The following is an 18,718-nucleotide window of genomic DNA, read 5'->3' as shown; positions in this document are numbered from 1 at the left end:
CGTGGCTAGGGTATAAATTTTGATGTACTGGCTTGCTGCACTGGATAGATCTAGGTATAGTAAGCTTTCCAAGCAGGCAAATAAAGAACAGAAGCGCTAAGCTGCTATATGCAGCAAAGGTCAAGAACCCAGAACAAGAATGTTTAATCCCTTCGTGACCCTATTGACCCTGGCGTTCCTCTGGCCCTCTGAGGAAGAGAGGCCTGGATTCGAAGCGACGGTGGTCATGACCACGTGGCGTGGTACATGTAACCACCTATACCAGATGACTGTCAACTGGAAGAGAGACACATTGTAATCGTCTTACCCTCGTTGAGTTCTGCAATACACAGTACGTGGGTCGTTCTCATCAGATCATGACAGATGCTGGTTTCTTCAGGGTAAGTTGGATTCATGCACTGTGTGTACATAATTGTGATAAAACTATGCAAGTTTCCAAGCTTCAATGTTTAATAGTACAGCCCATTTTTGTTGAGGAAATTCTTGTAGGCACCACATCACAGCTAGTGTGGTACGTGCGAATCGTTTAAATTTGCACATACCAATGGGTATCTTTTCAACAAGTATTCTTTCAACGGCTCAGTATTATTATTTCACGAGTACAAGTTGTGGGCACATGCACCTGTACGTACTCTATGTCTGTGACTGTTAAAAAGGTGGTCCTACCATTTGGAGTGGCAATGTTCTTGTACAACATGTTTTGTCATGTAAATACAGTGTGCAACACACACACACACACATATATAGACCGGCAGTGTTGTTTACCATGTTCTATGTAAACCTTTTGTCTGTCGTCACGTCACATCGCGTGATTGTAGTAACTGTATTCATGTGCAGGGCACTAGCAGTGAGCAAGATGCTCGGTTCTACAACAAAGAGAAGAAACTCAAGAAGTCTCTCAAGTACCCTCCCAACATTGGAGTCAAGGTGCGTGTACTCAGTACTTAATGCCTGTCGTCCTTAGCCATTTACTTCTGACCTGTCATGTACATGTAGAATCTCGGTTGCCCCTAGCCTTCTTCATAAGGCCTCAACAAGGAGGCCTGCTACTGACTGCTTGCGCATACGCCAAATTATTGGACAATTTCTCCGTAAAGTTTCCCATTAAACAGAAATGTTCTTGAAAATATATCCTGAATAAAATATACAGACAAAGAGTACAAATTAAAGTCATGCACAGAGCTATATAGTTAGCTAGCTAGAGACAGCGCTGTACGTTTGGTTGCAGCAGCTATTTTTTTCTGATAGAGTCTACATGTAGACTTTCACCAAGGTTAGTATCAGATGGGTGTGGCCTGTCCATATAGGCTATTTGTCAGCCTTCACTCCGTTCAGACGATTGTTATCCACACTGTTGCAGGCTGTGAGTCTTTTGTTAACATAGCAGGCTAAGGGTAGCTATTAGAATGCTATCAGATTGGCTAGAAACCTTCACAATCGAACTTCTACCTACTTTCTTCAATCCACTTCAGTTCGTTGTGACGTCATTGTTTTACTGAGCATATATACGATGTTATCCAAATTACCCAGTCTGGGTAATAGGTGGCACATGCGCAAACAGTCGATACCAGGCCCATCTTCAGTGCGGCCTGGAATCGCTAGGTTGCCCCTAGCCTGGTGACAAGATAAGCAGCTCTTTGTGTCGATCATTGTGCTAAATCCGTCCTTGTGGTATCTACATGTACATGGATACCCCCAATTGTACATGGATATCCCCAATTCCTATTCGAGTTATAATTATTACATTAATTTCATACATGTACTACGTACCTAATGTTAACATTTACCGTGTAAAAGCTCTCCCCCCCCCTCTCCTTGTGTTAGATTGACATGGAGAAGGTGAACCTGGATGTGATTAAGCCATGGATCACCACAAGGGTTACTGAGCTGCTCGGGTTTGAGGATGATGTTGTCATTGACTTTGTCTTCAACATGCTGGAGAACCATCAGGTTATTAGGGATCTACATTTAGATCAATAAGTACTATAGTTAACGAATGCTTAATGCCTCGGATGGGTCATGTTCGAGATTGAGTTATAGAAGAGGATCGAGCTTGAGAGAAAACCATTGTGTACATGGTACATACAGTGTTTTGTTGTTGCTGAAGGAGATGATGTCTCGAGGAAACACAACTCGAGCGAGTTATCCAGCAAAAAATAGTCTTGATACGGAAGTGTACATAGTACAGTTGAACTTCGTTATCAGAACCTCGATTAAAATATTTGGCAACTTTTAATGATAATTATACCATAGCAAACACCTATCCGCACATAGACATTAAAGTTCCCACATAGTTGAAAACTATTGGCGTTGCTGATAGCAGAAGCAGCTAAACCCTTCAGTATAGCCTAGTATAATTTATAGTATCCACTGAAGATGGCAACTGCATGAATATAATAATAATTATGTAGTTCTTATTCTGGTGTCCAAATATTTCGGCCAGACATCAGGTGTTAGGCTCAACTATAATTATGACTGTGCATTTATTTCCCGCCAATATGTAAGTAAAAAAAAGAAGGTGGAGATCAAAGATCATAATGGCTCCTGCAGTGCAGCTTTGCATCAGTTTTTTTCTCGCTCTTCTAGGTACTAAAACTAACGCTCATCAATCAGTGGCGGATCCAGTGCAGGGCACAAGGGGCATGTGCCCCCCTTTCTGACCAGCTTGAATAAAACTAGCTCACGAAAGTGGGTGTGGCTTAGAGCAGCCAGGAGCAGCAATCAATTATTGCAGCATGCAGAATAGTAGACTTTTGAAGCTGAAGAGCAAGATGATTTCATCCATTTCTGCTATCTCCTGCTACTATGTATGTCATACTGTCATCAATCAATTCATGATCAGAAAAGCTACACTGATTGGGCTTTAAAAAACTTTTTTTAGTAAAAATTTTCTTCAAACTGCCCCCCCTTTTCAGCCCCCCCTTTTCACAATTCTTGGATCCGCCCCTGGCTATACCAAGGAGTTATGGCTACCTCTGGGCTTATAACACGTACCTCGATCACCTGTCTATAGCTGTGTCTGTTGTTTGGTTGGACCAAGGATTAGTTCGGCTATAGTGCAGTGTATAGATCAATGGTGTTGTATACATCTAGCTTGAACTGTACTTACTGGCAATAAACACTCTTTACAATTATATGCACTCGATAGAATGGAGGCGATCGCTGGGGATCAGGTTGGATAATGAAAGCTTTATTATTCAGAATCAGCTAAAAGTAAAGAATGTGCCAACCTCTGTTGCTTGCGAGGCTGGCGAATATACTACTCACAATTCTGTTTAGAGACTGCATAGCTATTTTAACTCGTCCCAAGGGGCATAGCAACAGCCTTTAGTTATTTGAACTCGAAAACGTAGCTAGAATACAGAAGCTGTTAGCAGTTACAGCTGGAATATATACACATGCATACAGCGGGCTTTACCGTATATACCTTTGCGGCTATGCCCCGAGGCGTAATAAATACATATATGCACGCTCATGCTGTAGGTTATTAGTTTATTGTTTTCGATTACTAAACATGTATACTAGGGGTCAGGTGGCACATACGGCACCGGATGTAATTTTGAAGGGGGAGGGGTTCGGGTTAGCTTAGGGAAAATAACAAAAATTAGGGCGTGTCCACATCCGGTTCACATCCGGTGCCGTATATGCCACCTGATCCTATACTAGTACATAATCTTTAGGGTTTTGGGAGTTATCATGCCTATAAGGAGAGAGTGTCAGTATAATCCTAGACTATCTAGCCTCTCACATCCACAGGCACATAACACCCACGCACACAGTACCCAGACCCTCAGGACCTCCAGCTGAACCTGACGGGGTTCCTCAACGGCAAGAATGCACGGGTATTCTTGCACGAGCTGTGGGACTTGTTCATAAGTGCACAGGAGAATGTTGGGGGAATCCCCTCAAAGTTCCTTGACCAAAAGAAAGAGGAAATCAGAATCAAGAAGGTACATGCATGTGTATATGTAACATAATTATACTGATCTAGCTTTTTGTCCAAACTTAGCATTTTTTGCATGCATGGGGTACGGAGTTCATGTACTATACGTAAAAACAGTTGGTCCTGAAGCACTGATGCCCAGACATGTTGCTCGGGTGACATGTACAGGCAATTGTGTACAGAACTAATTAAGCTATATGCTTCTTAATTTAAGTGGGAGCAAATTGTTGAGATATAAACTGTTTGCTCATGTGTAATGTGTACTTTTCAAGAGGTATACGTCAGAATGGAAATACGTAACAGCCAGGCACACTCTATCCTTGGACTAGTGCATTAGGTAAGGGTCAGCATCATTAGACAGAACAAGTTTGCTGCGCACATGTAGCTGAGAATTACTGACGCTGTACTTTGATTGCCACTAGACTCAGAATTGTGTATGTACGTGCTGTACATGGTTGTATACATGTACATGTAGCCTTCCTACAATTTATAGCACCTACATGTATAATATTATTTTGTGTGATTTTCTTTTTCTTCTGGGTATACTTTAAACATAATTATATTAATGTAGTGTACGTGGCTACTGTAGAATGCGATAAATTATGTGTTTTAATGACTGTTTCTTATTATCTCCACCAACAGAATGACTGTTGCCTTGGAGACAAGTATCAAGTAGTACAATTGCATGCCTGATTACATCTGGAGCCTGAATTTCATTTGTACATGTGACTAGTTTCTCAAAGTTGATGTTAAAAGCTTACCAACTATGTAGAGTATACATGTAGTTCATGATCGAGCTTGTGTCATACATACAGTACATAAATTAATCATAATTATACCGCCACATGTAATACGTCCTCTCACACACACATCCTTTCCCTGCACACACACCCAGCTTGAGCAGGAGCGTATCTCAAGCAGTCTCCAGTCCCACACTGAGGCAGAGCGTGAGGTGTTGGAGAGGAGGCAGCGAGAGTTTGAGGAGAAGGAGGCTCAGCGTAGAAGAGACACCCCGTGAGTGGGCAGGGTCACACCGGTTATGACTGTGTGTTGTGGAATTTTAATCTGGGAAAGTACTTTGCAATGTTCATTTAGTATATGAACGTGTAAACCCATGATTACATGCGTATATAATACCGGATTCTATTTACCGTATAGCGAGTATGAATTAGACATAATTTGACGTTAAGCACTACCAAGGGTGTATAAAGCAAAGAGGGCATGCACTCGCCATGCATCGTACGTACTCAGCAATTTTGGCGGATTTGTAGCAAATTCATTACCACAATATATATCAAAAGATATACAAGTATGAGTTTTAAGGTTGAATGGAAAGTTTAGAGTCAGTTACAGATGAAAAAAGGGCTAGCTTGCTTAGCATACTCTCAAAAGCCATTACATTATACAAAAAGTACATCAGAAAAAAAAACATTTTTTTTTATGAGATTCATACTTTTTTTAATTGCGTTTTATTATTAGCGTGTACTTAATTTTGCGTTAATTACAAATTCGCTAAAATTAGTACCCGTTTATAAAAGTACAATAAGGTATAACAGTATACGGACGTGGACGGTGTTATTTACGGAGTTATGGGCATGTACATCAGAGCTGCCTATCCTAGCTAGTACAGAGAAGCATCGTGACCAGGCCCAAGACAATGTGACGTTAAGCGCTGGGCGTATTGTTGAAAATACCAAAGGCTCAGAGTAGATCTACTGTGGACACAGGTCTTTCTTGTAAGCAGGTTTCATATTCTTGGCGCTGTTGCCTCTGCCTTTGATGTTATTTTTGTGGGGAGTTCTAAAAATAGCGCGAGTTGCATTTCCTCTTCTCTTTATACGCCCTTGGCACTATACATGTACTGTATTGTTGAAAATACCAAGGCTCAGAGTAGATAAGTATACAAAACAAAACAAAATTTGGTTTTTTTTTAGCATTAATCATGCAACTGTAATAATAGTACATGTTCATTAGTTTTTGACCATAAAGGAAGAAATAATACCTTGATAAGCCATACGTTGTCAATCTAAATACTCCCTAGGAGAGGTCTCCTGCCCACTCCTGGGACTGAGCCAGGAATGAATCACCCTGACAACGAGCCAACTAACGATACAAATGGAAACAAGAGTGACGATGTGGAGAAACCAAAGTCACCATCTCCTAAAGTACAGAAGCCATCCAGTCCAACCCTGTCACATGATAGACACAGCCCATCACCTGGAAGAGAAGCAACTGTCACAAGGAGAAAATCACCGGATCAGCAAAAACGTGGCAGCAGGTCACCAGACACAAGGAGAAGAAGGTCACCTGACCAAAGAAAACGTGGCAGCAAATCACCAGGCGCTAGGAAGAGGTCACCTGATCAAAGAAAGCGTGGCAGTAGGTCACCTGACCAGAGAAAGCGCAGCAGTAGGTCACCAGGCGCTAGAAGGAGGTCACCTGACCAGAGAAAGCACGACAGCAGGTCACCAGACATTAGGAGGAGGTCACCTGACCAGAGAAATCGTGGCAGCAGGTCACCAGGCGCTAAAAGGAGGCCACCTGACCAAAGAAATCGCGGCAGCAGGTCACCAGAGGCTAGGAGGAGATCACCTGACCAGAGAAAGCGTAGCAGCAGGTCACCAGACAGGAGGAGGAGGTCACCTGACCAGAGAAGGTTTGGCAGTAGGTCACCAATTGGGAGGAGAAGGAGGTCACCTGATCAGAGGATACATGGCAGCAAGTCACCAGATATTAAGAGAAAGTCACCTGACCCGAAAAAAAGATCACCTGATCTGAAGAGACAACAAAATAGATCATCACCCATTCCCAGGAGGCGTGATAACAGGTTAGTAGAACACGTACGCTCCTTTGTGTGTGTGGACCTGTTTACATCTACATGTATGTGCGTATAATTATACACATGCACTGGTCGCACTCGAAGTATCTTAATTTCGACACAAAACTGTAGTGTAGTCTGTAGCACTGTCTGCTTTAACGAGTTCATTTATACCTTTATAAAATCTTGCAGGTCCCCACCAAAACATGGTCGCAGTTTCTCCAGGTCACCTCGGCGAAGGAGGTAAGCAAGTGCATGTGAGTGTGCACTGGTCTAGTGTACACCACAGTACTTGTAGCTTAGTTCTGAAATATTTATTCAATATACAATCTCAGCCCCTTTTCAAATGTGCGACGCAAGTACCCTCGGAGGTCAAGGTCACCAGTGCAACGTCGTCGGTCCTATTCCAGATCACCAGTTCCAAGGCGAAGGTCCCATTCCAGATCTCCACGCAGGAGACAGTCTCCAGGATTTAGGAGAAGGTTAGCCAAGCTGTTATCATGTATATGTATATCACCAGGAGTGCATGACATGTAATCAAGGCCTTAATGTACATGCATGTAAGTACATAAATCTGAAACCTCTACTGTAACTGGGTGGACCGCGGACCCTTGGGTGGCACTTTGTGTATACTGTGGGTCACTTCTTGAAGAAGGGTCATATTATTATAAGTACACCTATAATTATATCGTCATGGCGTTACATGGATTGTGTATACTGGGTTTCAAATGCGGTTAATTGCAAAAACTCGTAGTTCGCACTCAGAAGAGTCTTGCATTCGAAACCCAGTATTCAGTGTAGTGTTTGCATGTACATGTACATGTAGTACTTACCAAGTATAGATTGTGATCGAAGGCCCTTTGTCATACATACAGGTCTCCTGTGAGAAGTCAGCGGTCTCCGCCCCCAAGGCATCGAGCCCACTCTCTAAGGAGCGGAAGAGGAGCGCCCTCACGTATCAGAAAACGCTCGTTTAGCCGTACCCCTCCACACAAGAGAGCAGAGTACAATATTCCCACCAGTGACAGGTAAGATCTAACAAAAGCTTTGTATACTGTTCACTGCAAGTGGTGGTGTGTGTGTGTGTATAGGGGGAGGGGTCATGACATTCTGTGATCAATATTGTATTGTATTTAATTATCACAACTTCGGACAGTGTTATATCCAATTGCACGATCAACTTTCTCGAAGTTACCAGCCAGTAGGTATCGCAATAATAATTATTAGTATGCCTCGAGGTGTAGCTCAAGAAAATGAAGAAAATGAATCAACAAATTGCTATCCAAGAAACTGTCACTATAAGCCTGTAGAAAGTCTTGATTGCACTTCATTTATCATTGAGCAACTGTTACAGTAGCAATCTACACACGACCGTATACCTTGCTGCAATGTGCACCCGAGGTATTATTATGCCTTATAGATACCTACTGTACATTGTGTTGTGTAGCTAGGTGACTCGTGTGCACTGCACAGTGTCAATGATTACGCCTGTAATGTTCTGTGCACAATTTAGTGAGCCTGAAGGTGTTGCGAGTCCTGGGTCCACTTCCACTAGTGGGTTCAGTGTCGATCTCTCGGATCACGAACCCCTTGACAGGTCACGTGTTAGGAGGCGTGGCAGCAGAGAGGATAGAAGAGAAAAGAACCAACGCCGCAGGTGAGAGTCTTGCTACATCTTGACTTTTTATTCCGTGTACAGAAAATTAACACATCTCTAATTAGCACTTCCTGTAATAATTATTACTTATAATTATGTTATGTGTATTTATGTGCAATGCCTTTTCGTGAATACTTACAGGACTCGCTCTCCTCCACTAAGACACCACTCCTCTGAATACTCACGTTCTGACTCGCAGTCCTCTGTGGGATCCCATTCTAGATCAAGCAGCTCAGAAGCTGAGGTATTTCGAAAACAATCTGGCAAAACAAGAAGTAGTAAACGTAGGCCTTCGCCCTCTCCTGAAGTAAGACGTCATAAACGTGGCAGGTCGCCACGTAATGATATGTCTTCCTCCGTATCGGAACATTCTATGTCTCAGTCTTCAGAGCATTCACGTTCTAGATCCCCAACTCTGGTACGCAAACGAAGAGGCCATAAACGAAGGTCATTCTCACGATCATCAAGCCCCTCCCCCTCATCACCTCCACGTAGGATGAGGGGACGTAAGAGAAGGGACATCAGTCGAAGCTCATCAGCTGACAGTGACAGTGCGTCCATGGAGAGATCTCCATTGCCACCTCCCGACAAGGTACATTGTACTCTGTGCATCAGGTTACGAGTTTGTGTTGAGTTATTCCCTATCTCCTCTATGCAGAAACGTAAGAAGCATCACAAGAGAAAGCATTCTGTTGAGGGGGAGTCCCCATCTCCGAGGAAACACAAAAAGAAGCACCGAAAGAAGCACAAGAAGCACTCAAAAAAGTCAAAAAAGAAATCGAAGGTCAGTACATAATACGGGTATAGCGGAAAATTTTCATTGGTGCAAATTTCAAGGTTACAAGGGTGTAATAAAAGTCTACTGTCCCTTCCATGTTATATTCTTTTATTACACGGTCGCGTAGCCTCAAGGTATTATTTGCATTTTTTCGGGTGATATAAAAAAAATTATAACATGAGAATCCTTGACACAGCAGAATTAGCAACTTCATTGCCGTATGTATTGGTGAACCATTTACATGTACGTGTGAAAAAAAGAGTATTCTACTTTTATCGTCAGATCCTCATCCAGATGTTCGAGGTAGTACGTAGAAAGGCTCAATAGATCTACCTGTCGATTTGGGAAGCAGAATTAGTCGTGTAGTCCCTTGTCGTGGTTTCGTAACGGTGTACTACGTAGGGTTACCTACTCTGTAATTGTTACCGAATTCCCGAAAAAAAATACGTGTAACAAACGTCTAGCTATGTAGCGAAACGTTGCCCTTTGTGTTTGACCCAGGCCTGTTTTCGACCTAAGGTTAATAGTTTTATTTGAGAAAATCGGCCTGAGAGAAAGTTTTTCATGGTAAAGAGTAAATACATATTCCTCGTGCTATAGTCCTGATCTTTTCACTCTTAACAGACCAAACAAATAGACCAGTTGCATGTAAGAGCTGAAGAATTTAAATCAGCTTTAATCGCTGTGATGTCACGGCTGGATGCCGTTGTGGGTGTTAGATCTATGCACAAGTCATTGTAAAATTCATAATTGAGACTTTACATGTGCACTGTGCATGCTCTCCAGTAGAAACAATTTCTGCTGAATCTGCAGTTCTCTACGTGCAAGTTAGTCATTGTTGCAAGTCAAAAAAGTGTTCAGTTTTAGAGATATAGACAAAAGACTAATGCATGTTTTGTGAGAACACAAAGACAAAACACAACTATCTTCTTTCGTAGACTTCCTAGAGACCCAAACAAGAGAGCTGAATGGCTAGAGCTTCTCTAGCTGGAGAAGAAAAGTGTCTGGAGAATACTTGTGAACCTGGCTTGAAAAAATCTTCCTGGAGCTAGCTGGAGTAGCTCTAGCCATTCAGCTCTCTTGCTCGGGTCTCTAGGAAGTCTATGAAAGGAGATAGTTGTTATGTTTCTCTTGGAACATGTATTTATGTCCAGTCATATTGCCATTTTCTTCTATATCTCTAGAACTGTACACTCTTTTGACTGCTTCAGCAGAAATTGTTCACACTGAATAGCATGCGCACAGTGCACATGTGAAGTCTCAGTTCATGATTTTACAATGACTTGTGCATAGATCTACATGTAAATGCCCACGAGGGCATCCAGCTGTGGCGTCACAAGGTAATTACCAGCTCAGCACATTCTTTCGCTTATGAATTGCCTGCAACCACTTCTCTCGTCGTTAATTGCTTGGTCGCCCGTGCATGTAGGCAACTATTCCAATGCCTGAATACAGTATAGTACTGCTAGTCTCATGAATCAGCCGCCGTTCCTTTGGAACACCGTCTGAGCACTCTTGTCATCGTTTTATGTGCCAAGACAGAATTCCGTCTTGACCAATCAGATTGCAGAAGTCCAGTCAGGTGATGAACTTGGAGGCAGCAAAGAACTGCACTTTGCTCAACGCATTTGGATAATCATTACGCATGCATTACGCATGGTAAACACTTCGTACATAGAAGCTGCTGCGAAGCATAAGCAAGCCAAGCAGGGGTCCTTGGGCAAGATTTAGCACCGCATGCAAAACACAAATAGAGAGAGATGCCTTCGCTTAAAGATTTGTACTAAATACGTGTGGGCGTAAGATCACGAATTTAATTACATTCCATTGGTTTTGTGAGCAATCAACATTCCATTTTGAATTGACTTCGTGACAAGAGTGCTCAGACTGTGTTCCAAAGGAACGGCGGCTGATTCATGAGACTAGTACTGCATGACGATAAGTGATATGTGAACTATTATTTTTCTCCCTTCCTGTGCAGCTTGACTCGGGTAGTGAGGGAGCTGTTAGAGAGGAAGCCCTGAGAGAAAGAGCTCTGCTGTCACTCAAGAAAGTTAAACACTGACACCTTAATGAATGAACATCTTGCACTGTATATGTCAAGGGCGTATCGCCGCCTTTCTTTTTATAAGCCCTTGATAATATAAGACTATTGTACTGTACTTTAAATTACTTATTGTTCTTTCTTTACGTAACAGCCAATTACCTATATACTACATATACTGTATATATTATTCTTGCATTATTTCTCATGCACTCCTCAGTACGTGTAAATCACAAGCACGACATTATAATAACAATATTTATAGACGATATCATTGACGTCACAAAAGTACCATAATTCTCACAAACTTTATAATGGCCATGATCGTCAATGAGACCCCGATACTAGCTAATGCGCATGCGCACTCACACACCTCCGTACCCACGTGGAATAGAGTACATTGTGTAGATCGAGGGTGCATATCATATCAATGGCTGAGCTTCCTTCTGACCTGGTTCCTTATGTTTACTCGTTCTTAGTGGGTCTGAACTTGCAAAAGGCTGCAAAGGCACTCAAGAAAGAATCCAAAGTGGTGAGATGAAAGTAAACCTGCTACTAGATCAGATCTATGTAATAATTATAGTGCAATAAAATTAATATAGTTAGTGTTCCAGTGCTAATAACCTGGCCAGGTGGCCAATCTTCTGTTTTAACTCGTCGTTTATGGCGAACTAAATAAAACATTGTGGCCTTTTTTTTTAGTATGACAATGATTTTATTTTGCGTTTTACCTACATGTACAGGTAGTGCAAGTACCAAGTGGCCCTGGACTGGTCGAGTTCTATCAACAATACATGAAAAGGTATCAGAGCAACATTATTTTACCGTAAAACGTCAATTATTGAAGAGTACCCCCAAAAAAGTGATTATAATTATATGCAATGGCTAGCCTCGATTCCAGGCGGCCTGGTATACCTTGTATGCGCATGCGTGTACATTACCCCAAAAAGGGGGTAATCCGTGTATTTGTGGATACTGTCAGTAAAATAAACCGTATACTATTTGTATTCTGATTTTAGAGTCCGTTACATAGAAGTATTGTGCAAAGATGACTGAGTTCTTACGCCCTTTATTGTATCAAGCCAAGTCTTTACTTAACGACACCCTACACTGTAAGGCTACAGATGTTATAAGAAAGGCATGATGTGTTCCTGTGGGTCCCCTGATGAGGCTGTGGTAATATGGACCAGGCAAGTGTTCTGCTACTAAATCTTGCCTTTATGTTCGACAAGAAGTCATTGCTGAAGATAAAGAAGCTAATGATTACTCCTGAAAGCTTTTAATAAGCTTTAACTCGACACTCAGGAAGTTGTTCACTCAAGATCTACTGATGTATTAAAGAGTCCACCACTCTTCCTAGCTGGCAGCTCTAGCTGTCTGGGAGGCTTTCTTAAACTGTCTCTTTGATAAACAGAGCTAGAAGAAGCAACACTGCTGCAGCATAATTATTCTACTTTGATTAGTGTCTCTGAAAGCTGCCATTGTGGTCAAATTGTCATACGTATTATTCCTTTTTGTAACTTTGTCGGTTTTTTTACAATTTGTATGATGAAATTGTTGTTAATTATTTCGCGCATGCGCATACAAGGTATACCAGGCCGCCTTGTTCAAGCGGCCTGGAATCGAGGCTATGCAATGGCAAGCTTAGGAAACTTTCTGACCTCTAAAGCAGCCGCTTGGACATGCACATGATGTCGCATCCTAAATGTCAAATGCAACCATCTACCCTTGATTTCAGGCCGCTTAAAAAGACATTGACGGTAGGCATGGAGAATAGTAGAGCTACCCCAGCTGACCCCCAACAGGGGCGGATCCAGGAATGTTGATAGGGGGGAGCTAAAAAGTCACCAAAATATTTACTAAAAAAAAGGTCGTCTGTTTTCAAGCCTAGTTATTCTGCAGCAAATTACGATGCATGACTCATCAAGAATTGTTCATGCTCAGTAATAAATTGGTGTGGCAATGTAACCGTAAGCTACGTGCTATCCGTGAGTTAATAATAGCTAGCTCTAGATTCTATATTTGAGGCTTGTCATCAAGGCCAGGGGGGTGCTCAAGCCCCCAAAGCTCCCCACTGGATCCGCCACTGCTCAATTAATTGCAACCCCAAAATGAGTGACACTTGCATGGACTTCAATGTACATTATGTTCTCATAATTATCTCAAATTGCATTACCCTATAGTCAACTTGGAAAGAGGACAGTGACCTTGTCTGAAGATGTAGCTCTTCCTCCGAAGAAAAAGCGTAAAATAGCCAATTCTACAGTCACGGAATCGGGAAAAACCGCTAATCATTCGGATTCCCAGTCAGATGATGAAATGGAAGTAGATGAAAAGGAAACAATTAAACACTTATCTACACAAAATTTGAAGGAAAAGATCAAGGGAAAAAAGCAAAAACCAGAAACATCAAAAAAAGATGTTACAAAGAAGTCCAAAGAAGCAAAAAAGGATTCAATAAAGAAATTGACTAAGAAAAAGAATGTTAAAGCACCTCCCCCTCCGCCAGACACTACAGATGATGAAAGCACCTCAGATAGTGAAATGGATACACAAAGACAGTCTGCTAAGCCATCGTTACCAACGAAACCTGCTACCAAAACACCACGGGCTACCAAGCCAGCTCATTCCAAACCAGTAGCAGCACCTTCCAAGAAGGATAACTCTTCCAGTGAGTCCGAGCCCTCCCCTCCTGTGAAGAAGTCGGAGAGTTTGAAGCGAAAGCACCCGCTCTCTAAACCAACTACTGGCACAAAGAAATCCAAAGGCGAGTCCAGTGACTCGGAATCTGAAGTGAAGAAAGAAAATAAATCATCGACAAAATCTATCTACAAGGCTAAATCAAAGCCTTCAGTAAAAATTGTCCATGAGAGTAAGAAAGTGGAGCAATCTTCAAGTGACAGTGATTCTTCTTGTGATTCTGAAACGAAAACAAACCCCCACGGGAAGCTAGTCACTAAAAAATCCACTCCCTCCAAACAGCCCCCCAGTGATGTCTCGAGTGAATCTTCCGACTCTGAAGATGCTATTAAACCTGTGGTTGCCAAAGCTGTGGAAGAACAAGCGACTAACGCTACTAGTGTCACTGCTACGAAAAAGAAACGGGTTCAAAAGAAAGACATGATATCGACTTGTGCTAAACTGACTAAGGAAACGGACGAATCCAGCTCAAGTTCATCGTTTGAGAGTAGCGATGATGAAAACAAAACCAAAAAGTCTATACCAGATAAATCTGCAACTCAAACAAAGGTAAGAACGCCATTCAAACCAGTGATTAAGCACGGTGACGATTCTGACAGTGACAGCTCAGAGGAGGAGGGTGTTGGTAGTCAGACAAAGGTGGCAGTTGCTGCTAACAAGGACAGTGATAGTTCCATTAGCGAGGACGATAATAAAAGAGTGAAGAACACGTCGGCCACTCCTAAAGGTACATTACATAATGTACAGACATTATACCCAGCATTCCTATTAATGTTTCTTTCTGTTGTTCATACTATAGCAGTATAAGAATTTGCATGCACGCCCTTCTACCTTCTCACGTGACTTAATCCCGATGCAGGCTCTACTTTTTCGTATAAATTATTTCTTTTCCACCAGTATTTGTTGAACTGACTATTGTAAAATGAAAGGAAGAGCCCGCGTGTAGGTGTAAGTACTAACACTTTCAATTAATGTTATGTCTCACTGCAGGATCTGACCCACAACCAAAGACACCTGCCACGTTCCCTATTAGCAAGAAAAAGTCTAAGGTACCGCTATACCTACCTAAAATATATCATTCCTTACTACTTTACAATAATTATACTGTCGCTATTGTTCTCTAGCAAGAGTACTCGTGTAGGTTAAGGACTGGGACCAGCAATTATTGCTGAATCAGCTAAAACGCAGCCACGCCCACGATCTTTAATATGTTTTGTGTGTAAAAAATCAGTTTAGCTACTTATCTTTTTTAGTTCTAAAGGCGGTGGTCTAAACCTTCCTTTCAGCTCCAAATTGTTAGTGTAGTAGGTAGTTCAAGGGTTCATGCAGACATTTCAATCGGGAGAGAGCTGTTCATTCAGCCAAAGGTGAGATTTTGCAAAAAACATAGTTTTCTAGCTGTTAATTTTACATGTAAAAGCTAATAACTTGCCTTGCATAGAGTACAATGCTCCCTCCCGACGAGAATGTCTGCATGAACCCTTGAACTACCTACTACACTAACAATTTAGAGCTGAAAGGAAGGTTTAGACCACCGCCTTTAGAACTAAAAAAGATAACTAGCTAAACTGATTTTTTACACACAAAACATATTAAAAATCGTGGGCGTGGCTGCGTTTTAGCTGATTCAGCAATACCGTATAGCGCGAAATTTTCGAGGCACTTATATTTCGTGGATTGGCCTCTAAAAGCCATTTCGTTGCACAATGTTCGCGGAATGACTGCTTACCGGAAGCCACGCCTTTAAATATTTGCATGATAGCAGGTAATTCTTATTAACGAACACTTTTCGTGGACTTAATTTTCGTGTAGAATTCCAACCCACGAAATCCGCGAAAATTAAGCCCCTCGAAAATTTCGCGCTATACGGTAATTGCTGGTCCCAGTCCTTAACCTACATGAGTAGATACTCTTCTCCCTAAACTATTGAAAATGGTGTGTTATATTATATCCTTTTAGGCGTATTTCTTTTGACAGTCTGTATAAAGATCTATGCGGGTGAACTTCTGTTTTTCGTTTATATTGTTCTGTCCTTATATCATCCTTTGAAAGTTGTGCAGTGTGTGTATACATGATTATTACCACAGGGCAATCAGCTATCTGGAGCAGCAGTGACACCGTTTCGACGGGTGGGTGAGGAAGTACCGGTGGACCCTCGACTGCAGGACAATTCCTTTGAGGCTAAGAGTGGGTCAAGAGGCTCCTGGGGGGAGAAGGCCAACAGGGACCTCAAGTTCACCAAAGGTTTGATAAACTGTCCCAATGAGCATGCGCAAACGAGGTATACAGTAGTGTGTGTGTCTGTGTAGACTGCATGCTATGCATGTAGCTGCTCCAGGATCAATGAAGTGCAATTAAGAGTTTCTATAGGCTTCTAGTCATGTTTTCCTGGATTAGTGGATTTCCAACATAATGGTTGGTTCTCGTGGAATGCCATTGTAGAAAAACTTGTCCATGGAGTGTTGCTACTCTACTTAGTAGTTAGCTCTGCACTAGAACGCTAGCTGTAGCTGCAAGAGTGAGAAGAGAGCTGCAAATGCAGCAGCCATTAATTTTAGATTTTTGGCATCCTTTTTTCATGGTCAATCATTTCCCACTCTTGGAGTCTGCCTGCATGCAGCAAAATTAATGCAAAAATGTTTGTGTATTAGCAATAGCTAGTAGCTTTATGTTATGTAGGTTGGCACATCCACCGAGGCATCCGCACCCGCGGTGTTTTCATTTTTGAGGCAATGCTGTAAATTTCTAATAGCTTAATTCCAAATGTCAGTACTAAACTATTGACCTTCGTACTGGAGTGTGTGAGGCCTTATTTGATACAGCTATAGATACAGCTATAGGAGTGTTACTCGTACAAATGCTGTACTACTTTGATCTGCGTGTATAATCATACATTATTGCCTACTAATGATCTATTGGCTCGAAAGTTTTTTCCATGTACTGACATGCTTATGCTCTCTGACTTGCTCTCACTCGCTTTCTCCAGGGCGCTCATTCCGTCATGAGAAAACAAAAAAGAAAAGAGGGTCATACAAAGGGGGAGCAATTGACACACAAGTTTACAGCATTAAATTTGATGATGAGGACTAACTGATCAGTATTAATTGTCTGCAAATTCCTTTATATTTGTCATGTGATTTCTATACTATAATAATATACAACAATGTCAATTAAAAGTTGAGTTACGTAGCAGAAGAGAACCACAGTCAGTATTGAATTATAGTCGCATCTACGCACTCGTGTTGGTTGGACTCCGCCCAACTAAGTCAACCACCACACCAGTTCATACTACAGCTGTACTCAAGTTGTGTCCGGAGCTAGTGCATGAATATTAAGTATTCACTGATTGTGCATGTAATGAAGTTATTTTGGGCACAAAAATACATGCATGTAACTGCCTTGAATCACTGTACTAAATCACTGTACTATAAATAGCCCAGTAATTTATAGACTCGCTATTCCGGCTCCCTGAAGTACGGCCACCTCGATATACCGGCCATTTGGCTTGGCACGGAATGCTAGCTATATGTTTACTGCACAAAACTCACCCTGAAGTACACCACTCGCTATTCCGGTTACCGGCCAGTGCTGGCTGTCCCAAACAAGGTTTTCAATGTAATTTTATACGTGTATTACGGCCGGATATGACGTTTTGGGTGTGGTTTAGCAAATAAAATTGAATTAGAGAACAAAATGATTCATTATCCTCGAGACAAGAACCGCAAAAGTAGTCATTAGATTCGAGGTAATACGGTTGTTTTTAAGCCGCGGCTATTTCCTGAGCTACAGCCAAGCTGCATGGTCCCAAGGGTGACCGGATTAACGATGTACAGTAGAACCTCGATTATCCGGACACCTTGGTTCCAGAAGCAGGCTGGATAAGTGAATATGCCGGATAATCGAATAGATAAACCACGCCTTGATCCACCCACTTTATTGATAAACAGCAGTGCCGCATGGTTGTCTGCGCATGCGCAGAAGATAAGCAGGCATGTCTCCATGGTAACAGCTGCAACGCGCATGCGCGTTTGAGGGACACGCCCATTTTCTGATCTGATAACAAGAAAACTGCCAAGCCGGATAATCGAGGTTCCGGATAATCGAGGGCCGGATAATCGAGGTTCTACTGTATATGTATACTCATCTCTTGACATGCATATAGTTTGTGGTAAGTTTGTGGTATAACAACGGTTTGTACGTTTCCAAAATCTGGTGTGAAATCGTAATCCAAGCTCGCTAACATAGTCGAATGAAGATGTGTGATAGAACCTGCCACCTTCAAATAGTCTTCCACCTTTGCTTAAACTCTGAGATACAGCAGCAGCTGCAATCCATGGCAAACAGCTTTTGGAGCACATGACTCGCACCTACATGTATGTACTCCCAGTTCTCTGGTACACGTATTAAACTCCTAAAAACCTGATGTTTCTGCAAACTACATATTATTAAGAGTATATACGTAGGCATACTGTATCAGATGTATGCGAAGAGTAACGTGACTTCCTGTATCTGTCACAAGCTTGGAATTTGCACACTGACCAATCCAAGTGTGGGTGATGTAATCTATCATTCTCTATCATAATTATACTCTTGATATTATTATTCCGCAACTTTTTCAAGGCGTCACAATGAACAGCTCGTTAGCATCACCATCGCAAGTTCTTCCGGAAATCCCGAGATTGGCACCACTATTATAGCTTTTCAGCCATAGTAACTATACGTCTTGGCATAGCAGCAGACACATTTTCCTATCATTATGTTCGTTTCGTATTTTTGAC

General features: G+C 41.9%; 2 protein-coding genes across 2 annotated transcripts; both read left to right on the top strand.

Annotated features, from left to right (window-relative positions):
- Positions 1–143: 143 nt before the first annotated feature.
- Positions 144–11,459, top strand: LOC135336825 (serine/arginine repetitive matrix protein 1-like). Its single transcript, XM_064532703.1, has 13 exons — positions 144–380; positions 838–927; positions 1,825–1,950; positions 3,780–3,950; positions 4,839–4,957; positions 5,985–6,770; positions 6,954–7,004; positions 7,097–7,243; positions 7,637–7,789; positions 8,275–8,418; positions 8,560–9,010; positions 9,077–9,202; positions 11,178–11,459. The coding sequence occupies exons 1-13, from the start codon at positions 357–359 to the stop codon at positions 11,259–11,261; spliced, it is 2,472 nt and encodes an 823-aa protein (XP_064388773.1). The 5' UTR covers positions 144–356; the 3' UTR covers positions 11,262–11,459.
- A 154-nt stretch (positions 11,460–11,613) lies between these two features.
- On the top strand, positions 11,614–17,145 carry LOC135336828 (nucleolar and coiled-body phosphoprotein 1-like). Its single transcript, XM_064532707.1, has 6 exons — positions 11,614–11,772; positions 11,984–12,042; positions 13,424–14,667; positions 14,931–14,989; positions 16,028–16,184; positions 16,927–17,145. The coding sequence occupies exons 1-6, from the start codon at positions 11,671–11,673 to the stop codon at positions 17,028–17,030; spliced, it is 1,725 nt and encodes a 574-aa protein (XP_064388777.1). The 5' UTR covers positions 11,614–11,670; the 3' UTR covers positions 17,031–17,145.
- Positions 17,146–18,718: the final 1,573 nt, after the last annotated feature.

Source organism: Halichondria panicea, chromosome 6 (genome assembly GCF_963675165.1).
Source record: "Halichondria panicea chromosome 6, odHalPani1.1, whole genome shotgun sequence".
Classification (NCBI taxonomy): Eukaryota; Metazoa; Porifera; class Demospongiae; order Suberitida; family Halichondriidae; genus Halichondria; species Halichondria panicea.
This window is presented reverse-complemented; position numbering and strand designations above follow the sequence as displayed.